The sequence below is a fragment of the Manis javanica genome, chromosome 7 (genome assembly GCF_040802235.1).
Source record: "Manis javanica isolate MJ-LG chromosome 7, MJ_LKY, whole genome shotgun sequence".
NCBI lineage: Eukaryota > Metazoa > Chordata > Mammalia > Pholidota > Manidae > Manis > Manis javanica.
The window spans coordinates 130,980,955-131,006,412 of NC_133162.1; the positions used below are offsets into that span (position 1 = coordinate 130,980,955).

General features: G+C 34.4%; 1 protein-coding gene across 7 annotated transcripts in view; it reads right to left on the minus strand.

Annotated features, from left to right (window-relative positions):
• Window positions 1–25,458, minus strand: part of LOC108397612 (sodium channel protein type 3 subunit alpha) — a 112,268-nt gene that overhangs the window by 35,859 nt on the left and 50,951 nt on the right. For 4 of the 7 annotated variants that reach the window (XM_073241578.1, XM_073241576.1, XM_073241577.1 and 1 more), the window contains 6 exons: window positions 20,208–20,555; window positions 19,060–19,192; window positions 17,486–17,724; window positions 10,755–10,928; window positions 9,436–9,792; window positions 7,723–8,193 (listed from right to left, as the gene is read on the minus strand). In XM_073241578.1, the coding sequence (XP_073097679.1) occupies window positions 7,723–8,193; window positions 9,436–9,792; window positions 10,755–10,928; window positions 17,486–17,724; window positions 19,060–19,192; window positions 20,208–20,555 (1,722 nt within the window). The remainder of the gene's footprint in view (window positions 1–7,722; window positions 8,194–9,435; window positions 9,793–10,754; window positions 10,929–17,485; window positions 17,725–19,059; window positions 19,193–20,207; window positions 20,556–25,458) is intronic. The other 3 variants (XM_073241581.1, XM_073241580.1, XM_073241579.1) reach the window with 3 other exon arrangements.

Sequence of the window (25,458 nt, forward strand, 5' to 3'; positions counted from 1 at the left end):
CATGTTTGAATATAAATAATTTAAATTTCCTGAATGGTTGTGGAGGTTATGCATTCATACATTATAAAGTAGGGAGCCTCAGTAGTGAGTGAGTTTACCTCTATCTGCCTGGCATTATGATGCAGAACGTGTTTTAAAATCAGAAACCCTGTTTTCAGGGAAGAAACTGCATATATTCTGCTCTTCTCAAACAGGCAGAACCCCTATGGGTTTCACTGTTATCCAGGAGTTTTTCTGATTATAAAATAAGCTCTTTAAACTTAAGTTTTCCAAAGTTCCTTAAGGACTGTTTAGACAGAAACTTGTAGACCCTCATGCACCAAAGTTTGTGATAGTTAGTAGGCTAGTGTTCACTTTACTAAATATTGTTTTGTGAGAGGTTTCTTTCCCTGTGGAGGTTGATATAAAGTCAACTTTTCCTAACTCGGGGGATTAGGCTTATTCATGTTATAATCCTCATAGGTCACATTTTTGTCATAGGAAATTACATATATTTTATTCTGTGAAATTACAGAGATATTGAATCATGTATGTAAAATTTCAAAAGTTGTAATTTCACCTTCTTTTATAAATTAAAATTTAGACTATGTTCTTACTTAGTTACAATTTATCAATAATGACATGCTTTAGTCAAGGTATACATAAAGAATTTTACTGTTCTATTTTTAAATCATTATCTGTACTCTAGAAAATTACTTAAGCATTTAAAATTCTATGCACTGATACAATACTATCTACATAATCTAAACTTTTTCTCATTAAGTTCAACACTGTGGCATTCTGATAAAAGGGTAGTTTGTGATACATTTTATCATAGCTATAACAAAATGACTTCCAAATTTATTTAAAGGCATGTAACTGATTTAAAAGCAAGTGACTGGTGACAAATACGAAGAATAACTTACTTTCTTTATATTGCCATTGCTGTGATACTACAGTGATATAAAAAAAAAAAGCAAAGACACCTGAAATGAAATTTTCCATATGATGGAATGCAATGACTCTACTAAATAAATAAATTAATACTAGTTCAGAAGTTATTAGAAAAATATAAGTAGGTATATAGGCATAACAATAGAAAGCTTCCATAAAACCATATAGTACAAGTTGAAACTTGTTTTCTTGTACTATTTCCTCCCTATTCCTTTAAAATTTTATGGCACTTAAGGTTAGATTCTTCCATCCCTTGTAGAAACTGCTGAGTCTACAGAGGGATGATGGCTCACGCTCTACAGACGCACACTGGAAAGCAGGTTTTAAGAGGCAACATTCTCCAGGCCTAATTCAGCCGCAGAAAACATGCGTGGCTGTAGCGGAAGCCTGGCGCAATGCTGTGGAAGCCGCACGCGGGTCCAAGAACCATGTTCTCAAAGACATGGTACCTGAATGTGAAGTTCCCAAGGAGGTTATCTGCAAATAACACTCATAAGAACTGACAGAATCAGCACCCAAACAGGCCATGAGACCATTTTCCCCCCATAATGACATGAACATATATAGAAATTCCCCCTTATGGTGAATATTGCTCTTGATTTTTTTATCCAATTAAATAATGAAGTAGAACTTTCAGATAGGAGAGAATGTCAGCAACTGGCCTACTTCCACTGAAATGCGCTCACATTTCATTTATTTTCAATCAGCTATCAAATGTTTGAATCTCACAAACTGCTGTATGATTCAAGAGTCAAAAATAAAAGATTCAGCCATTACAGATTGCCTTTAAAATCTAGCCATTTCTCTCAAAACTTCTGGGCCTTGTCTTAAAAGTAGAAGAAGAAAATCTTTTGGTCACGCGTCCCATCAGGGCCTTAGTCTGAACTTTTGGATATACATATCCATATCTTGACTTACATTTTGCTTGAGGAGCAGATAGTCCTACCGTGAGGCCACGGGGCTGCTTGTCCAAGGCAGGAAGAATTAGACTAAACATAAAACTACAATAGCTCTTTTTTTCTGGACCACCTATTGCTTGGTTAAAAATGTAAAGCACAGGTATGTGGGTTTTGTCTTGACATATTTTAAATGTGCAACAGCCCTGGTGCTCCTTAATGTTGAAACTGCCTTAATAAGAACATGATATTTGAAAGTGAAAATAATTATATGGTAGTTGAAGAGTAAGGTAAAAGGGCACGAAGAGGACATGAAGAAGAAAAAGTCGGTGCGTTTTGAGGAGGTACAGAGAATCGCCACGCGAAGCAGCCTTAGCTGGGCCCCATTTCAGAGGAGCACTGCGGCACCAAGCCAGCTCTTAAAGGTTGGGGCTGGTTTGCAATGACTGTTCGCACACACATCTGTGCCTCCAAGAGGTGCCTCGTTCAGTTTCACAGAGTGTTTGGAAGATGCTGAGACCGTAACAAAGAAATTGAAAGCTAGAGGTCTTTATTCTTCCATTCTGATTCTCCAGATTCTGAAAACAGAGCACAGTGCCTTTTCCAGAAAGGCACATGCTCGGGACCTTAGTCAAGCATTTGTTTTCAAAGTTTCCATGAAGGCTTTGAAAAGGAGGGAATCCTCTTATAAACATGGTGTAAAAACTAACTTTCCAGTCCATTTATTCTGCTTGTGAAGAAGAAAAAAATCAGATTCTTTCAATGGCTAATAATGTTTTACTTCTTAAATCTCAGAAGACATTGCTATGTAAAACTTGTATGAATCACTAGGGACTGTATTTTTTTTCTGCTTTTCATTAATAATTTTATATCTAAGTTTGATGCATCCTATACCTCAATTATCCCTAAGGAAGAAGATTTATATAAAAAATAAATCTAGAGATAACTCCAAACCAGGTATTTGTTTTCACCAAATGCCTTGAAATTGCCAATATGCATGAACTTGGCTTTGTAATTTCCCTCCCAGAACCCTCACTCTGGCTGAGATTCCAGTGAGCAATGAGATCAACAGGAGAAAGTTGAGTTGCAAGAATAAACTCGGGGTTTAGTTAACCCACCAACTATAATAATCTTAGGAGATGCCCTTTACTCCTCATGAAACTATCATTAATAAAAAATAGGACACTTTCAAAGTCTCTTTTTTGCCAGTTCAGTTTTAGGTACAGTAGGGAGAAATTTATAGATCAAAGAAATTTTTTTAAATGGGTGCACTGGACCAATTACTTAATGGTCAAGATGCAGTGAACTTTTCCTTCATATCATGATGCTTTTCTTCTTCTAATTACTTTGCAGTGATCACTTATGGTTTTGCAGATACACGACTCCACAACTTTCCTAAACTACATGAAAATCCAAGATATGTGGTGCCCAAATGCATACAGACTATGGCCCTTCATATCCAAAAATCCATGATCACCCTGGTCTGCTCTTTACAGAGCCTTTCCCCCAAAACATGGAAACAAACATTTCCATCTGGAGCAAATGAAATATACGGGTTGAAAATTATATTCATAGATCTGAATATAATGATCTGAAAATGGCAGCACTATCAAAAAGAATCCTGTGAGGCTCATTTTGGTAACAACTTACTTATAAGGGCTGAATCAACAACAACAAAAGGTTGTGGTGTTATTTTAATGAAATCAAAGCAGAGAAATAAAAGAATGCATGCTCTCTTAAGTTCTTGACTATATTGAACTTTAAACATTCCTATCATGTGTTAAAATATAAATCCTATAAAGCATGCAATTATGCTTTTAAATGTCTAAAAGACTAAACTGGAAAACTCATTAGCAGAATTGAGTATGATGTTGGGACTGTCCATCTCGCCTGACCATGCTGTGATGTGTCAACACGATTTAGCAGAGAGCAGCTGGGCACGTCTAGCGCTTCCTTGCCACGGCAGGGGAAGGAATGTAGCTGAATAGCATGCAGACCAGTCAAAATTCATTTGGAAAGTGATTGTACATGTACAACTTGCTTGGGTAACCTGGGTAAAAGTGGTGGCACGAGCCTCTGGCTGGTTAAAAAACACCAGAGCGGCACTCTTGACGGCTCCAGCTTGGTTTTACCCCTGTGAGAAGTAAGAATGGTAAGCAGTGAAGGTCATAGTATGATATTGCTAGATTGTGCTTTGGAATTCAAACTTCAAATATGATTCTTAAGAGCATTTATTCTATACCCTTCACCTAGGAAGACAATGAAAATTTTAACAGCTAAATTATAAGAATCTATACTTATTAAAAATTTCAAGAAATCATGACTATGTGAACTTCAAAAATAAGCAGAATTCTACATTATGTCTTGTAACAAGAACTGTATAATTCTAGGTTTCTCCAAAATAAAGAGATGACTATTTTAAAATCTATACCTTCAATTCTTTTACATTTTTTCATACAAAGCTTTATATTTGTTTCCATACCAGCTTGTTTGTGTTAGTGGTCCAAATATATAGCTATAATATGTATGTGTGTATATATGTATGTATTATATCTATCTCATATAACAACGCTATGCATATTTTTACCTCTAGAAACTCTTAAGGACCCCTTCTTCCCTTTTGCGCTTAGCCAGATATACTTTACTATGAAAATGAATGGAAGGACTAGATTAGCTGGAGTTTTCAACCATCTAAATTAAAGATTAAATTTACTGCCTCTTCTTAAAGCAGAAAAGCATTGCAATTTTCCCCCCTTCTTTCCTTCCTTCTTTTGTTCCTTTGTCCTTTCTTTCTACTGACAAATATATCGCTCTGTTGGGTTTACCTTGTATGATTTCTTATTTTGTCACTAAAGCAAAAGGATATTCTGTGCTCTCCAAAGCACAGCTCACGTTTCTTTTTCTACTTGTGGTCAAAAAAACTAAGTGTGAACCAAAATCTCGCTTTATGACTGCGTTATTTTTAATTTGTGTGTGCATGTGAGTATGCAACAGCTGTTAAAAAAAAGAATAACCTAGACAACATAAACACGCCTCTGAAATGTAACCTGTTCAATGCCAGTAGTCTCAGAAGTTTCAGATCAAAATGGAATTTCACTGCAATTAATCTAATCTGCTCTATAATGTTAGAACATGCTTTTTTTTTGCTTTTATTTTTAATAGCAGTGTACTTCTAATCTTTGTGAGCATATGTTATTGCCCTATTACTTTTTCAGAGGTGTTTTTGGTACTAGTTTAAAAAATATCTACATGAAATTTATTCTTAAATTTAATTTTACTGAGGAAAATAATTTGAAATTTTATCATAGCTTTAAAAATATTTGATTTTATATTTACCTTAAGGTAATATATTTTAATAATATATCTCTTTGTTTTAAACAATTTCACTATATTCTGGAATTGGATTCAGTATATCCAAAATTAGCTTAGAACAGAATAGAATGACTGTAACAGTCACCTAATAAGGAATTCAAACAAATGTTTCCAGGACTTCATAGTAAAACATTGTATGTCATTCCAAATTTATGATTTTTTAGCCATTAAAAAGACATGACAACAAGGTAGAATTCTTATAAGCAATCATTTGAAATATCTGTGGACATTACATAGTTTTTTAATTATTCTGGAAACCAGCTGTTTGGTAGGAAGAAATTGAGATATTTATCCAATGTGATAGAACCTGTGGTATTAATGTAACAAGAATGTTTCTCTACCTCTGACTTTTCTGCTTCCTTTTGACTCCAAGCAAGTCTTGTCTCTAGTGTTCCCTTATTTTCTCATGATTACTTCTTTGGTGAGCTCCTTAATTTTCAAGGTATCAGGTATGTATGAAATCTGCCTGTTTTTAGACCCTGACCTCTCACCTAGGCTCTGGGTCCCAGCACTGTCACTTCTAAGTCAGTATATCCCAGTTGAACTCCTCTTCCCACATAAACCTGGTAGCCTTCCTAAAAAGACCATCTCAGATAGTGGCGTTACCATTTTTCCAATTTCCCGGATTCTTTACTAGGTTGGTCAAATTGCCAGTTAGTCTCAGTTCCCATTCTTATTACCATAGCCCGGAATTTCATCAGCTTATTGCTATCAAATGATGGTTACCACATTTCCCAAGATAACTTGCCCTCATCCCTCACTCTTAACTGTTTAATCTTTGATGTTAAAATAAATTTTCCTATTGCCTTTCCCCTGCTTCAGAGCCAAGATATAGCTCCTTATTAATTGTGCAGCCAGATTCAAACTCTTCAACTAATTTCCAAGACTGCAATCTGAAGCCACCTGTGTAAAACCAAAGATGTTTTTCCACCGTCTTCTCAACCCATACTTCGTTCATGCTGACTGTCTCATTTTTGTACCTTAATACTAAGCTAATTCTCAATTCTGGCTTTCATTTTGTAGGTTTCTGTTTGGCTTTCTGTTCATACATTTGACCCAAACTTTGAGGCCTACTTCAATCTTATCTCTCCTATTTTGCAACTTGCCATGTTCTTGCTGTTCTCAATTCCTATAACCTTATATTCAGTCCTGCAGGATTAAACTTTTTAAGGGTGGTTTTGTGAGTTAGTGTTAACTTCCTCGAAGACGTTGAGATTTCCTGAGAGAGTTACCTTAGAACTCTTCTTACCAGTATCCATCAGAGTGCTGAGTTCACAAAAAGTGCTCAGTGATACTCTTTATTAATTGATGGTTTTTCTTAAATAAATCAACGTCAGGTGATGGGAAATAAAATTAGAATTGAATTCTTATTTTACCAGAATGAGCAACATATAAATTAGAATTTGATTCACTATGCAGGCTGTGAGTGGAAATCTGAGACAGAATATTATTTTCTATGTATTTTTACCTTTTTCAAAATATTTCAAATTTACTATTATAATTTCAGCAGCTCTGAAAGGTCTGAAAAAAGGATCAGGAGGCTATGAGTTGTGACATGATCAGTTACTTAATACTTAGGTAAATTCCATTGATACTATTATTTTACAAAGGATGTTGCAAATATGCTCACAAAATCAGACATCACTGATCTGATTCCTATGGTGTCAATGTTACACCCTCAAACTAAAACCTATCTTTTATAACTGTGTGCTAGACTTAACTCCTACTGGCATTTTAGAAATCCATAAATACATAATAGTAAAAAAAATTAATCTTGTTCTCTATAACACAGAATTACAGAATTAATATCATGAACCTACTTTTATGGGATTCTATGAGTTAGGAACAGTTTCATTTCTTTTTTTTTTTAAACAACTAGTAATACGACATTAAGAGCAGCTTTTCCATCTACATTTTCACCGTGGAGCTTTTCTAAGTAGTTCTTAGTACTTTCGAATTTACCTGGAAGACTATAGATTTGCTTATCCTTGACTGGGCAAAATGTGATCAGGGCTACTTGCACTTTTCTGATACATGTAATTCTTTCATAAATAAATAGCACTTTATCATAGCGAATAAAACTTTCAGAGGTGAATAAAAACTACATAAAACTTTCACATTAAAAAAAAACACAGCCAAATCTAATATATTACAGAAAAGTAAGGAGATGACACTTTCAGAAAAATCATTAAAATATTTTGATTGATTTTTCTAAAGAGCATAATGTAGTGAAGAACAATTTATTAAATAATATCTCTTTCTTTGGAAGGCCACATTTTTTAACCAGACTTCAGTCGATCAAGAAGATGAACATACTAATTCAAAATGATGATTTCCTATAGAAAGTTGGAATTTCTATGAATGGATTTTCCAGCAAAGAGTATCTCATAATTTTCCAACATTACCATATGTATGACTTTCCATATACTTTTGAATAATGCATATAAACACAAAAATACTAAGTAACCATGGTTCATGGTTATTATAGGAAATGCAACAAAAACTTTAAAAGCTTGCTTACCTCTTTGCTTTCTTCTAGTTCTGACTCACTGCTGAATTCCTCAGTATTTAAGTTTTCAAAGTCAGACTCTCCAACAGCAATTGGCACTGTTACAGTGAGGCTGGGGTTGTTTATGAATGACATGTAATCATTTTCATCGATTACATATTTTTCAACACTGCTTCCAGTACCTACACCACTGGTGGTTCCATTCCCATCTTTAAGATAATTAAGCTCTTTGCTTATTTCAATTCCTGTATTATTGGACATGCAGCTGTCTATTTTGTTGCCTTCATGGATTTCTATAACTTTTGGCTTTCTAAGAAAGGTTTTTTGGAAACACTCATGTATCTTATTTTTCACGTAATCGATTCCCTTTTGCATCCTTCCTACTGCAATCTGGAGATTGTTCATTTCATTATCGTCGTCAGTAGCAGCAAGATTTTCTGAGCTAAATGAACTCAACAGTAAGGCCAGAAAGAGGTTAAGAACCTACAAGAAAAAAAAAATTTTGCTGTATCAACAGAAAGTGTAGTTAAAATAATAGCTTAAACAGGGAATTGGTAATCTTTGCTAAAGTTGCTCCAGCAAATGCCTTTGAATGCTTATTATATTTCATATACCATGTCTTTCATTACTCACTATTTAAAGGCCCTGATGACTTCTACCTGCTATAAGGACAAGATGATAAAACAAGTGCCTTTTCTTTCATACTAAGAAGGACCAGAGGAAACCAGAGCTTCTAAGATTTAAGTTGTGTCTATTTAGGGTTGCTAGTGAAAAGACACAAATCCCATTTTTGTGGTTTTGTACAATGAGAAAAAAGATGTTTTCTTTTTAGTCATTTTACTTTTTACCAGTTTTTCTAGGGAATGTCTAGCTTCATGTGTATAAATAATTATTGATTTAATATCCTGATGATATGTGTTAAAACAATGTATTCAAAATATAAATTCCTTTGTCCAATGGCCACAAACTTTTATAACAGCAGAAAATGCAAATTATATAAGGTTCAACACATTTCCCATCAATACATCTTGAAATCTATGTATCCAAACAGTTTAAAACATAGAGAAAAAATCTAAAATTATCACAGGGTTTGGGATAGACCTACATAATGTAAATTACTTTCCTTTTTTCTTTTGTAGAAAATATGAGGAATTAAATCTCAGAATATCATTGTGATACATGGGGGAAAATTGCTCAATTAACTGATAAAATATGATTAATACAGGTATAATTCATTATAGCTGATATAAAAGAAAACATTTATAGAAATATTTTTAGCTTTTAAAGTAGTTACTGAGTTTCAAAAAATGTTACATGGTAGGAAGATACATGCAAAGCAAGAACTCCAATTTGTTTCTTTATTTCTGTACCAGATTTTGTTTAGAACCTAGAGTTTCCCAATTTACTATATGAAAAAATTACATTTATAAAAAATTTCTTTGGAGAAGAAAAAAAATTAATATTATGCCCCCTCAGTGTTAACAGGTATATCTCATTTTATTCTCATATCAACTATAAGATTTTGCTTTGTTATTCCAATTTCATAGTTGGGGAACTTGTGCCTCAGAGAAGTTGAGTAACTTGCCTATGCTCAGAATGCTAGTACTTGCTTGGATTTGAGTCTGGTCATTGATAAAGCCAGAGATATGTTATTGTTATCAGGCCACCTTCATAGCTACTCTTTGATCTTGTTCTTAACTGTTAGCATTTGTAATACATACGTACCACCAGGTTTCCGATCACCATGACCAACATGAAAACAATAAGGCACATGGTCTGGCCCGCGACCTCCATGCAGTCCCACATGGTCTCTATCCACTCCCCGCACAGCACGCGGAACACGATCAGGAACGAGTGGAAGAAGTCGTGCATGTGCCAGCGTGGAAGTTGACAGTCCCTGGAGATCTTGCAGACACATTCTTTGTAGCTCTTCCCAAACAGCTGCATGCCGACCACGGCGAAGATGAAGACGATGATGGCCAGCACCAAGGTGAGGTTGCCCAGGGCCCCCACCGAGTTGCCGATGATCTTTATCAGCATGTTCAGGGTGGGCCAGGATTTTGCCAACTTGAAAACTCGAAGCTGTAATCAAGTGAAAAGATACATTTAATAGTAATCATAATTTTGGAAGTTAGACATTTTTTATTAGTATGCTATATTGTAGACCCACCTCTGAGGGATTAAGACCCCAAACTATACTGAACAAATTCAAATCCAGAAAAAAAGTGTTAATAATACTGGAATTGTAAATTAAATCATAGTATCATTTACATGCAAAAAATAAAAAGGTAAACTATTTCAGAAGTGGTAAATAAAACATTGCTGATTCATCAACAGATATATTCTTGAAAGCAAATTAATATTTTGATTAAAGACATTTGTGAATTTAGCAAACTAATACCACCCTCAGACTATATTTTAGAGTAAAAAGAAATATTAAAAATATGGGTTATGTATTTTAATGGACATTTATAAAATAAAAATAAAATAATATAAAACTTCTAAAAACGCTTCCTTTCAATTTGAAAAATAATATATTTATAACAGCAGTTTCTTAATTTCCAATAAAATTTTATATATTTTTCAATAAATTTTTTGCTAACTTCAAAAAAAGTTTGTTTAAAGTGCTGCTAATGGTCTCACATCTTTCCTCACATGTTCATTTAAAGTAATTCCCACTAATGTAAGTAAGGTTGATAAAAAACTAAGGTTAATTAGGGCCTAAAGTTTTTATTTGCATCATTTTACAGACTTTAATGCCCCCAAGTTTTTTTCAATGAATTTAAAACATAATTTTAGAAGCACGTGTGTGTCTTAAAATGTGTCCTATGTAACTAATCGTCATGAAGTGTTCCAACCACTTTTATCATTCTTATAAAGTAGTCACACTTAAAGAGAATGTTTATACATTTTCTTAGACTATCACATGTTGGAATACATTTAAAGTATCAAAGTAAATAACTATAAAAATACACATCGATTCATTTTCAAGATAAATGTTGTGCCAATGAAAGACAGACTGTAAGCATAGTTTATGTAGATACCAGTCTGAATGATCTCAGTACAGATAATCCCTCCACATTTGCTAGGCCAAGCTCCATCAAACTAAGGCTGACAATAATTCCATCAAAGATATTCCAGCCCTCTTGAAAATAATAATAGGGGTCCATGGCAATGATCTTGAGAACCATTTCTGCTGTGAAGATCCCAGTGAAGACCTAAAGTAAAATGAGACATCAGTACTTAACAAGCATTGGGAAACTTTGACACTGCAAGAATATGTAAAGAAGAATATTAATTATGAGTAAAATTATCTTAAATTTAAAGGGAGGAAATGCGACAAGTTGATACAAGTTTACCACTTTTTTAGGGGAATATTGTAAGTAGATTTGTTTTATCTAACTTATTTGCTACATTTCTAATGCTGATCTTCAAACATTTCATGGTCCACATTTAAAATCTGATACTAAATAATGCCTACTGAATTATTGCTCTTTTTGGTACACTGTGGTTCTACTGTAATCCCAACCATTTTTTAGTATTATTGCATTAGAAACAAATAATATATTATTGGAAATTATATATGAAAAATTATCTTGAATTTGCTAAAAATCGTATTTTGTTCTTGATTTTTCTTAAGGGGCACTATCTTATTTCAATAATCTTATCAACATTCCTGAAACAAGAGTGATTTTGACACAAATATTTTATAAAAATATCTCTGGATTCATGCATGAGAATTAAGGTTAATAGAGCAAGGAATTGAAGACTTAACTGAAAGCAGCAGGAGATTATTCTCAGTATGCATATCCACATAATTAAGAATAAGTTATTGAGTGGTTGAATGAATGTCTATTTGGCCATAGAAAGAAAATGAAACAAACTCAAAATTTGTTTTGTAACTCAATATCACAGGCTTAGAGACCTAAGGACATGAAGAGTTATGAAATTATTCTTGCAAAAATCTTTTAAAGCAATTATCTTGATTAACTATCAAAAAGTAAAAGCTGCATTTTATGATTGTCAGGTCAAGCTTACCATTTAACAAGGTAAATCAGCCTTTACCTAGAAGGAACTTTAAAATTACAGTATCAAAATTATTTGTTTCTTAAAGTACTGTATAAATTTTAAAAAATGTTGAATAACCTCTTACAAATGTATAAATGCAGCTAACATCTCATTTTCCCAATCACAGAAAGAGTTAAGGGAACTATTACTCATCCCAGATAAAAAATAGCTTAACTCAGTTCTTCATTCATTCACTAAAATAAAAATAAAATATATTTCAGGCAAGCCTAGTACATGAAAATCCAAATGATGGCAGGATACATGTTGGAAAATGGTGTTTCATGGGATTTTTTTCCCCCTGGTGAATGGAAATCAAATTCTGACTTATACAAATGTTATTTCTTAAATAAAGATTAAGGAGCAGTTCCTATTTGTAATATGCACCCTAACTGTAGAAATATATTAGTTAACTGAGTTTTAGAAATTGTCTAGGTTAATCTCTCTTTCCATAAAAAATCATAAGGTGGTCTTTTCAGCTCTTCTGAAATGACAAGGTCTCCTGCATATAAAAACCTTAAACTTACATTCTTTCTCTAAAATTTAATCCCAACATGGAACTTGTTTTAAAAAAAATGTAATTAGACATCTACAATTTAAAATCGTAGCTATTTGTCTCTCTAATGCTTTCAATTCAGGCCCTAAAAGTCACTGGTATTGTATTTAGTATATTTTAATCTAGGTTAGCCTTGTCAGTAATTAAGAGTTAAAAACATTTTTTTTCTTACTCTAGTAAAGTCAAGCCAGCATACTGGTTACGATACCATTGTTTACATAGTTTTAAAACTCATAGCACCCAAAAATGCTAAGAACAGAAAGAACTGGCAACCTCTGGATACATGTAGTACTATATATATATAATGCCCATATATATATATAATGTGTGATTTGTAAACATACATTCAGTTGCCTTTGAATTTTATGTATCACAAAGAAGTTTGAGACTCAGACACTTAATAAACAACATCTTAGATGTTTATTGTTTAGAATTAGCCGGATTATATCTTGTCTTCTGCAGAAGCTTTTTGTCTTTTGAAACTTCAGATTATATGCTTTTGTAGCCATTTATTCATTCATTCATAAAAACTTGTCGAGCACCTACTAAACAGTAGACATTGTGCTAGCTTTGAACATACAGTAGCAACTAAGATATACAAACCTAAGATGGCATAAACCTAGTTCATTTAGACCAATAAATTTCTCACAGAAATTTACAGACTTCCTAGACCATCTTCTTTAATGGGGAGATAAATTCAGTGAAAAGTTCCTAACTTATAGTACATGATGACACACAATACCTAGTAAAAGTGGAAGATCTGGACGATCTAAGGATGGGGATGAGCATCAGCCTGGGATTCTGGACCAAGAGTAAAGAAATTTGGAGCATTTTGAGTTTTTTGGGGGGACACAGGGCATGGGATGATCAAATGTTAGGGATCAAGGTCTCAATTCAAGGAAGGTTCTCCTGTTGAGTATTTAACTTAGACAGGAAAGCTCCATTGTACATTCAAAAGAGAAATGTTCAGTCTAAAGGCTAAGTGTATATTGATCAGCTTGCTTGACAGACTCTATTTGCCCAGCCTGACATTCCATTCCTTTATTGTGAGTTTGATGTAATTGTAGCCTCCTTGCTCCAATACTCTTAGCCTCTTGTTTTAACAGTTTTATTGTTATTATTCCCATGCCTTTTGGTTATGCATTTTTAAATATTTGTTGTTGTTTTTAGAGGGTGAAATTGAGATACACTTAAAGAAAATGGTGTGAAATCATTTATGATTTTCTTTTCCTCCATTTGTCGTATTGAAATAATTCATCCTTTCTGCAAAATATATAAAAGTTCTTAGATTTCTATCACTATTGTATTGCTTAGCAAATTTTATTCAGAAATCAGTGTACACACAATTATTACACATGAACCTCATTAGAATTGTTAGTTTGGAGATGACAAGGCAATTTTGTATTATACTAGGAAGGGAGTTCAATGGCCAAAATAGCTTCCTTCATTGATACAAGAGACCTGCCAGGTGAATTTGAGGATTTGGCCCCCAAGTGTTTTATCTTTCAATGAACAAGATCCATTTTTTTCTCCCTTCAAGGAGTTAATTATGTACCTTTTCTGAAATTTTAAATTTGTATCCTACAGCACAATTTTAATTAAAATAATCTTGCTAATTGTGTGTATTTAAGTTTTCATTTTCAAATAGCCTGTAAGATCTTTAGAACAAATACCATGTTCTGAGTTCCCTTCTGGGTCTAGCAGAATAAAGTGAGGTCATGGCCCTTTAATCACTGATTACAATGAAAATTATGTTAAGAAACCTAATCAGTGTAGGTGCTACAAGTCTCCATCTATATTCCCTGAAAAAGGAGCTACAGGTTAGTTGGAAATGTTTGCATGATGAAGGGGTGGTCTAACTTACTATGACTGATGGAAGATCTCTTGCTTATAGAATCCCTATGGTTGGCATATGAGTTTTATAATGGTTGAAATAAAATAAAAAACAAAACAAAATATAGCGTCTTAGAGAAACACAGTAGAGATTGAGGTCTCTTGACGCTCAAACTTGATCAGTTCAATTAATAGAGGTGATGTAATTTTTATTTGCTTCAGAAGCAGGATACAAAAGGGGCACACTGATCTAAGACTAAAAGTTCCACAACTCTTTTATGGAATATTGTTTAAACCTCAATGTCTCTATTTACAAGACAGTGGTGTAATCATTTAAGAATATAATTAGAACATAAAAATTCTAAATTTATTTTTGTGAGAACACTATCAACTCCCCACAAAATATGCAATGCAACCATCGAAAGTATATAATATATTCCAGCATCAGCTAAGTCCTCATGATATAAGGAATACATTCTCTCTCTCTCTCTGTATAAAACACATATATAATTTTTCATATGCAAATGTTATTTATAAAGCTTGTTAGGGGTGTAGAATTTATGAGAAACTATCAAATGCATAGATGATATTAATAATAAGGGGCTTTTAGCCAATAGGGTCTGTTTATACATTCACCTATGAAAAGTAGTTAAGTCTATTTCCTGTCATCTGTGCTATCTTGATGAGCTTTGTTTTCCCAACATTACCTCAACTTACCAGTGGTTCTACCACATCTACCAGTCATCAGTCTTCACCAAACTTCCCTACCTTATTATCTCTGTACCTACGCATAAAGTTATTGAATTTTAGAACTGGGAAGAGCATGAAAAATCATCTAGTCCAACGCATTGTACTCATGAGAAAACACACCCAAAAATCGAAGTGACTTTTTCGAGACCTCCCAGATGTTCAGCATGGACAATTGGACTTGGACCCAAATTTTGTGCTCTACTCCAGTGCTTCTCCAGCTGATAGTTCTGTAATACAACCTCTCCTGTCCTGAGCTTCCAAACGCAATTGCTTCAACATTAGAATCCAATAAAACCTCAATTTCCTGCATCACTCTGGCAGCTTTCCAAAATTTCTCCCCAACTGTTCAACTTCCCTAATTGTCCAATATCTTAGGAAAAATACAGGAGCTAGAGCAGAACTATTTCCATCAATATTTCAAAGAAATGTTAATAGTATATATAAGAGGAAGGAAATTGTTTATTGAGCACATGGTAAATGCCAGGCACAGTGTTAAGTGCTTTCACATTACCTCATTTGACCTTCACAACAACACTGGGAGAAGAGTATTGTTATGTCTGTTTCAATAATAAAAAACAAAGACTCAGATTTTTTATCAGATTTGACCAGATGCTCCAAGATTAGTAAGCATTGGCAGTGAGGTCAAACCTAGTTGTGCCTGATTACAAAGCCAGTGTTCTTTCACAAAAACATGCTGCTTGAAGCAGCCCTTTAGGGTAAGAAAACAGCCAGTTGGTTATTTATCAAGCTACAAGCCTGCAGGAGACAGAAAGAAAAATGGGATATGACCTCTAGTAATTTCTGATGGATTTGTAATTATGATACAACAAAAGAATGTTTACTTTTCAACCATTTTATTCACAAATTTGTTAGGAGTTAAGAAAAGAGTGTTTAATGTGGGCTGAATGTCAGTTTAGAGGAGATGAGGCTGCGGTTGGACCCTGATGAATTTGAATACTTGAGATGAGGAGATTTGAGTCAGAACATTCTCAATGTGTATGAAGAGAAGAGTGAAATATTTTCCCTTATGTAAACATATAAATTGTTAAGTCTCTCTGATGGGGCTGATGGTGGCTGATTAGGAAACAATGGACAGTGGAATGGTACAGGAGGAGTGGGGTCAGATGCGGGGTCTTGAAAGACAATAGATACTTTAGCAAGGTGAAAACATACTGACTGAGGTAGTATAAATACTATTTTAAGAGTAGTTATAGGATTAAAAAAGAAATACCTTGAAAGAAGAGGTAATGGGTCTTCATGTCAAGTTGTGTATGAGAAGTAAAAAGTAAGTTAAAATGGCTGTTAAGAGTTCTGTGTTTGAAGCTAGAAAGTCTACTAGAGGTAGCACAGACTGAACTGAGATTGTTAGGACTTCTAATAAGCTGTGAGAAAGATGGTCTTTCATCTGTCACATATTGTGTTTCAAGTTATCCTTGAGCAATGATCTGTAACAGCTGGAAATAAAGCACCAGAACAGAGTTTATACCACAAGGGTAAATAATTCCTGAGTTGTTGAGCACATAGAACCATGAGTGAAAGACATCCTTAATAAGCATAAGAAAAAAAGACCAACAAAGGAGGTTGAGATGGAGTGACTGGAAAGACCAGGCACCATCAGAAAAAAAATTCAATATCACTGGTGCCAAAGATGAAGAAAATCTCTAGAATCTAGTGGATGTTCTACTGAGTTAAATAATGCAGTGAAGTTGAGATTGCATACTGGGGTAGACATTTTGGTCATTGCTTGCCCAATATTCCCATTTCTCCTTCTCTTGGGAATTGCTCCTCCACCTGTATGATTCCTCAGGACTACCATGCTTTCACATGACTCCACCCTCTCCTAAGGCTGATTAAAGGTCAGCCTCTGACCCAAACTATACCAGACAGTGTCCTGTCCGGAGTCTGAACTGGAACTGAAAAAGAGATCCAGTCTTTTTCCAGTGCAGAGGTTAGAAGATACACATCCAGTGAGCCATGCCTAAGCATGTTTCCTTATCTAGAGACAAAAGATGCAGTGAGCATTTGGGCTGAATCTGAGGTGCTTGCTCAAGCAATTTGACCCAAAAAGTATGGCTAAATTACAAATGAATTTTTACCAACTATTTCTTCTCTTGTGTGACTGCTACTGAAGCATTTTATTAGGTAATTTAATTTGAAACTATGCCCTCTTTCATACAGAAATCAATCTTTTATGAATATTCCCTTCCACAGACATGGTTTCTTTAGAGGCTATATATATTAAAACTGCATATTTGTGGCAACCAAATTAGTTATCATGGTTTCTCTGGACCTCCAGTCCATCAAGAATGACAGCAAAAATTTTAATGAGTTTGCAGCTAGTAAGACACCATCATCAATCAGCATGAACAATGACCTAAATAATCAGCATTTATACCAGTTGAATTTTAGACCTTATTGCTGAAATTCCTTGTAATATTCTTCTAGATGTTTCTTTCCATAAAGAAAGATAATTTAATTTTGGGGGTTCCACATAGCACAAATGGATTTCTCCTTTGGTCTGTATCCCCCACCCCTGGCCAAAGGCAGTAAATAAATTTCAAATGGACTTACCAGGTTCCCTACAGTCAACACACTGCTGAATTGACCAGTCATGGGGTAGTGCTCCATGGCCATAAAGAGAGTATTTAAGACAATGCAGATGGTGATGGAAAGATCGACAAAGGGATCCATAACTATCAAGTTCACAAGGTGTTTTATTTTTAACCATGCATCACAGCAATCCCAGATCAAAAACACATTGGCAAATCTATACCAGCATGGTGGACATTTCTGTCTAGATTCTTCAAGTTCTGGAGGAACGATAAAAAGGAAGAGTAGTCAATAACTACAGAAATCAATTTTTGCTATTACAGATTATACATTATTCGATAAAAATGATGCTCTACTTGGGGATGGAAGTTCATGTTGCTTAGCTTAACAAACTTGAGAAGACAATCCCATTAAATATTTTTACAAAATGTTCATTAAAATGTCATGTAAATAGGCTTTCTCTTTTAAGTAAATGCAGGATATAAATACTTCCGATTTATTATTTTGCTTCAAACTAATTTCATTACCTAATAACTAGATAATGGCTGATTTAAATACTGTCTTCTCCTTATCAAAACAGTTTTAAAATAAGCTTGATAGAAATATTAAATGTTTTTATAAATGTTAAATACCAATTATTGTTTCTTTTTAAAGTACCTTTTAAAGAACACTGTCTAAAGCTGTGATTCTTACTAATATGTGTGACCCCTTCTCTCTATCTCCACATCAGTATTTATCTTGCACACAGTGAGAATGTAGTATGCCCTCATTTTTAGTATAGATTGACCCAAATCTACTTGTTATTCATCTTTGGTCACATATTTCAGAATTTTAGCCTAACATATAAAAATGTTGCTAGAAATTTTAATGGATGAAGCCTGTAGTAAAATAATTATTGTTACTGTTCAATTAGCCAATATATCAATAGGGCAAAATACAAAATGTAGTTGATGTTTTCTAAAGAACATATTTTAGATATATATGACTTACATAATTTAGACCTAAAAAATGGCAGTTTATGCAGTATCCCTCCAGACTTCAAGAAGTGGGGACTTATTTAACGAATGACCAAAGTAGCTCCTTTGCCAGTATCAGGAAGCATTTATATAAGGTCTCCCTTGGAGGAATATTATGGTTTCTGTGAATGTGGAGGATGGAGGGGAGATCTTTTTTTAGGATGCCTTTTGAGGTAGAGCACAGGTTTTGATTAAGTCCAACGCACTCATATACTTCTCCCACTTCCCTGTCTTGAGAATAGACTAAAGCTTGGAAAAGATGTTCTTTTGTGCTTCTACATACCAAGACTTAAAGAAGGGGAGTTTTTAATTATTTGAGGATAATGTATGGTTCAGTCCTCACTGGTATTATATTGAGTGGGGAAATGTCACTCTGCAGACAAGGAGTTGAAAGAAGTAAGGACAACATTAGTTTTTTGTAATTAGCATAATAATTTTGTATTCCATACATCATCTATGTAGGTCTATTATATAGTTTCGATCTTGGGTAAGTGACTTTAGAAATTCTGTGAGGAGAAGGAATAGTTTTGTAAAGCATATAATAATAGGAAGCTGACTACTTCATAGCCTGCTTCTCACCCTCCATTGTGTTGGTCAGGATGCTGGCTATGCTCACGGCTCTTTGTCTTCCAGAGGAACCCTCCAGCATGTCCATTGAAATCTGGTAAGAACTTAGTCTTCTCTTTCTGACTTCCGTTTCAGTGGTGGTGCCCTGCAAACCAAATACTGATGGCTCAAACCACCCTTTTCAATGAGTAAATACAATACCACATAGCATTTTGGATAATCATGCCACATGCGGATTTCCCAGGTAACAATTTTCAAGGAATAATAAAATATTTAAGTATAAACAAAAATTATCACAAAGGATTCCTTTAGTAAGAATTCACTAGTCAAATGCAATTGTATAGGGCAATTATATTGCAAGAATATTTTAATTAAATCTGTTGGAATTTTCAGGTAAATTTTCGTAAGCATGCTAAAGTCATCTATTGTTTCATTTCATTCAGATGCAGTTATTTTCAGTTTGTCTCAAGGTTACTACTCAGAACAGTTGTCTGCCAAAACAAGTAATAGGACTATATGGTCCCAAGGTTGAATTATTTTTCTTTGATGCTGCATAGACAGTATTGACATATATGGGCTAATTTGTTTTCCATGCACAAACACAGAGATACAATGAAATGTGTGTACTTTCCTGAGATTTCTTTAATTATTTCTATATGCCATCTTATAAGAAATAAAAACATTTTAGAGTCATTTTAGTAGACACCAAAACATTTTAGAGTTACTGTAATATTAGCAAGTATATGAAAACTTCCCATTAGCAATATATTGGTTATTATAACATTTAATTTTAAGTATATGCAATTTTCAGAATATGAGTAGGTCATGATACAATTCTGTGTGAACATACATCTATAATAATGATTTCGTTGTCAGAGTGCCAATTATTTTGTGTTGGTAGGTCAGCTGAATTTGTGGGTATGTGTTTCATCCCAGGCTCTAAAAACTTGGCTCTTTTAACCAAAAGCATTTAAAAGCTGATGATCCCATGAAATTCAGTTGGTTCTAAAATTTCTATTATTTCCCATTCAATAAGTCATATATTATTTTTAAGGATTTTCATTTTGGGAAAGCAGGATGGTATACAGACTGAATTGCACTGGCCTTGATTACTTCAAATTGCTGTGAAATGTCAGTGTAGCTAACATATCTATTATCACCTCTGGCAGAAGTTGTCCAGTAGGTGAGGTTAGAGCCGAGGGTCCACCCACCACGGAAACCACACCATTGCAATCCACAGTGCTGTGCATCTTCCCATTGGCTGGAAGCCCTGGCACCGTCCTGGATGACATACTGGCCTGACTAACGTTACTGTTGCGTCGCTCTCCATGTCTGTGCGGCACAAACAGTGAGTCTCTCCGGCTCTCGCTGTCTTCAAATGTACTGTGCTCATCATCGGCAAAGTCATTTTCTGAACCGACATCCTTTACCCGACCTCTGAAGCTGAAAATGCTTGTTTTGCTATTGCGTCGTGGGGAAAACAGGGAGCCACGGATACTTAATAGAGACTGAGGAGAGAGCAGGAAAGAAAGGAATCGGGGGTGGGAGGAACACAATTATTTCATAAAAGTCTTAATACTGCAGACTCTATTTGCTTTTGGGTTGGAATAGTCTTGCTCTTAAATACAGGTAATCAAGTTTATAGAGAACAGACATGTTTTGATATGCTGGTTAAAGACCACAATGCAAATTTAAGTATAAAATGTTTTTCTGGTTAAGAATCCTGATTTGCAATTTACTAAGTGCACAACCATTTCATTTGATCTTCACTCTAGTATTGTGAATTGATTTTATTATAATAATAATGTTAGAGGTGCAGTACCTGATGCTGGAGAGGATAAACAATTCTTTTTGGTGGGAGTGGTGGCTAAACAATTATTGGGCCTTCAGTCCAAAATACTATCATCTGAAGGGCATGCAACTTGGTAAATAAGTTATGACTCAAGTAAAACTTGGCTCAAATTTAAAATATTTGTACCAAATACTCACTTTTGGATAATGATTTAAAAACACACGATTATCTTTTTGTTCTCCTTTTTTGGATTCTGAAAGGAAATTAATTTACTCTTGTTTTGGACCTGTTGATCTCTATGCACATGGGAATGAAAGTCATGAAACTTACCTATGATGCTGTCTTCCAAATTTGCTAATAGTTTTCCAAATGGTTACTAATGATTGACCTTTTTTGAGAGAATATATGTCATAGAAAACACAACAGAGAGAATTCCTAAAATGCTACATAAATTACTATTCTTATTTAAAATTTAACACTAACTTACAAAAGCAAAACATATACCTGACTTTATCCAAGAGGGTGATGTAGGAGGCAGCTTATCCTTCTGATCTCACTTTAATTTTATTAAAAGGAACTAGGTGATTCAAAAACCTTTTCGTTAAATGTAAATGATTTCAGGTACTGGAAAATAAAGATTTAATATGAAGTCCCTTTTCTCACTTCTTGAATGAGTTTTAAACTAGCAGCACCGAATAACTGTTTATTTTAGCCTTGCTGATAGTTTTCAAAAACATCTCTATTTAGTCTGCAAAATCTGTTTATTCCCCTCATCAACAATGACATTCCCATTGCTTAACCCAGTTCATCTCTCATGACCTCTTCTACCTCTCTTATAGCCACAGTGAGATGCATACACATACGTATGCATACGTATCCAAATGCCAGAGGAAACATGTCTGGGCCTTTCCATTCTTCCTCCAAGTTTCAGTGTAAAATCAAATCAAATAATTTTAGTGGAAAGAAACATAGTAAAGGCATACTCCATCAAATTTATTTTTGGTCCGTCTGCCTAATTAGGTCATGTTGATTTTCTTGGGCCCCATTTTTAGCTTTATTTTTATGGCTTTTCCCAGACTGCAAAGTACCAGAATAATCTTTGTTGTCCTCTGTCTCAGTGATGTTCTGGAAAGATGTTATTCATTAAGAGACGTGCTGTTGCTTTGTATTTGGTTAGAATATCCACAGGAACAATCGGCTCTCCAGCTTGTCCAACCTGAGAGTATCTTTGTGACACTTAGTTTGCAGAACACATTTCATCACCCAGTGTCAGTCAGTAATTAGACTGATTTCCCAGCCATCAAAGTGATCAAGGAATTGGATATTGTGAAGACATGAGTTCAGCCCTCAGCAGTAAAGAATGTTAATGTTTTTCATCTCTTCACACTCCATTTAAATTATCAATATCATATTGGTTCTGTTTAGACTTGCATTTTGAAAACTTAGTATGTATTTTTAGGACCCAGGTTTTTGGAATTGGGATTCAGTAAGTAGCAGGTAGGACTCTGGAATCTAAGTATTCAGCACACATTCCAGGTGATTCTAATGGGGTCCCCTCGCCCTACACTCACTGTAGTACTACCTTTGTTTTACATTAATCCCTAGGATGGCCTCAATATAATCATCTTAATATACTTATGTTCAGAGACTATCTTTGGAAACTGAAAGTCAGTCTACACAGTATTGGCTGGGAGTGTGTATGGACATACACTATGTCCATAATGTATCTGGTACATGCCTTTAATCTGTGTGTTTTTATGTTGGGGTGTTTTCATAGGCGTTCCAGATCTTTGAGTTATTTGAAACTTCTATTCTCTCTTTGGAAAGTATAATAATAGGTGTGAGCACAGCTTTCAAGGCAACAGAGACTGAAAAAGAAGATAACAAAAATAGTATTCAGAGAAAATAAGCCAAAAATAACACACTAGAAGATGCAGCAGAGTGGAGGGAATACCCACAGCTGTGGCAGCCCTTTCTCTAGGGAAAATAAGCTTTTATATTTACAGGACCAAGAGGCCATCTTTCTTTGACTCAGGCATGCCAAACATAAATCCCAGGCATCATTTTTTCCCCTTTGTTCCGAAGATAATTATGAACCCTTTCTTTCAATTTTCCACAACAAAAGGGAAAAGAGGAGAAATTAAGTCTGTAAGATGCAATCCTGCGTGCAGGACTGAACTCTAAGTGGGTTGGGAAAAGTCATGGAAGACAGTGCAGTGAATTTGAAGATGTTCTAGTGGAAATGTGTGAAGTGAGTATTTGCTGGAAATACTCACTTAATAGCATTTCAGGTTGAATGTGTGTACCTTATTAGTGTTTTCAATAAGTCAACAACTACAGTTGGTTATAGCTATAATGCTTCTGATTTAAAATAAAATGTCCCAGTGTGTCCAAACAACAGATAAAATCTTTGGGGAGATTCACTTTCTATTCTACACCATTAAGGGTGTTCTCATTTTGAACTAAGAACATGTATTACCCATTTAAAAATAAGATAATGTAATAAGTGTAAAATAACATTTAAAATTTGTTAGTTGAGGGCAGGGTACCCGTATTTTATGGCTTTTCTGCCTCGACATTTTAAGAAGATACGGCTTTTTGGAACAGTATGCCAAGTCCGTCTTTATGCTCCCTATTCCCAGTTCCATCATTGGTTTTCTTTCCTATTAGAGAGTCCTTTTTTGTTTATACAACCAGAAACTGTAAATTGTTTCTCGTATATTTTTGCTTGTGAGTTGTATTAATGCTCCCTACCTGTCTTTACTAGGATATGTAAATATCAACATGAATAGGCTATTTCTTTTACTTTTAAAATATCTACCATCTGTCTGTCTACCCACCTATCTTCCTACCTCTCTATCTGCAAATATAAAATGAACCTCATATAACATATGTATATATTGATTCTGGTTTTAGTATTAAAACTCTGGCTGCCAGCTAACTTCCGTCTGCTATTACCTCTCTGTGGTTCACTGAACACAAGTCTCCCAGCTGTTCCTGAGCATTCTGGCCATACTACCACATCAGGGCCTTACGTTTACTTTTCTAAGAGCCTGGAATGCTTTTTGATGAGATATTCTCATCTCTCCCCTCCTCTAAATATTTGCTGAAATGTCTCCTTTACAGTGGGGGCTTCCCAAACCACCCTATTTAGATTTATTTTTACCTCTGTTTAGTACTGCTGAGCCCCTGCTTTATTTCCTGCATTATTTGTTTTCTCCCATAGCACTATCACTTCTAACATAGTCCACAGTTTATTTATCTTATTGTCTGTCTCCCCCTTTAGTATAAAGTTCCATGAGTCAGTGAATTTTATCTTTTTTGTTAATTGAAGTATTTTCAGCATCTCTAGAACTACTTCTGTCGCAGTGTAGGTATTCAATAAATATTTGTTGATTGGCTGAACAAGTTTTTTTTTGAGCATGATGATGAGACAGTGATAGAAATAACACTTTTTAAAAACTTAAGTATATTCATGTAAGTATTGCTATAATGCATATACATTTGTGGTCATTGATACTGCTCGAAAGTTTTTAGTTTCTCTCATTTACAATTCATTCATGCTTTTTAAAAAACTAAGAACTTTACTATTTGTCACATAGGGTTTCTATATATTGCTTAATCCCTCACATCTCCTTAAAGCAGACATCAGTATCCCATTTTACAGAAACTTTACAAAGTACAAGAGATTCAGCCAAGGTCATGGAACTGATTCTGAGTTCAGATACGAGCATAAACTTTGTGACATCAATCATTATGCTATAGTGTCTCATAGTCCTAATCCTAATAGTTGTAAGAATGCAAAATTATTAAGAGACAGTTTAAGCCAAAAAAATCTGGTCTGAGAAATTAACTTGCTCTGTAGAGCTTCAGGTTAATCCCAAATGTTTTAAACGTATTTAATACCACACTTTAGGTTTCTATTATGCAAAATAGTAGATGGATCTCTTGATACTAGCACTGTCTATAGGAAAATGGTTTTTATCTTACACCTTCTTGTGCATGCATATCTGTTTTGTTCTAATATAAGAACTCAAATTATAAGTTAATATAAAGGTTATTTCTTTTGTGAAGTTGTATTTGCATATTCAATATAAATTATAAAATAAACATTCATTGATAACTTGCATCTGCCCCTTCCTCCCAACCAAGAGCTAAACACTGTACTGACTTCTGTGCTTATCACTACAATTTGCTTTTAAGTTTTTGTTCTTTATAAGAAGGGTACCATACCCATGGCTGTCATAAAGGTTTTTGCTTTAACTAAATTTCTATAGAGTGTCCCTCCAAGTATTATCTTTATAGAGTATAATCCTGACCCAGGTTAACATGAGTAGAGGAGTTACTAATTCATAGCACATGGAATTCCAATGGAACCAAATAGTGTTCAAAGCCATAGCTGTACTTACCACAGATTTCATAACTATTTACTCTTTACATTATGCAGCCTATAAAACTTATTAACAAAGAGTTGGAACTATGTGCTCTCTTTGACTTAAAACTGTACCAAAGAATTGGGTAGTTGGCATTAAATCAGAGCAAAAATAGATTGTCAATTTGGTTCTCTTTCAAGAGCATTTAGGTCATAATTTCATTCTGATGTATCATAACATGATACC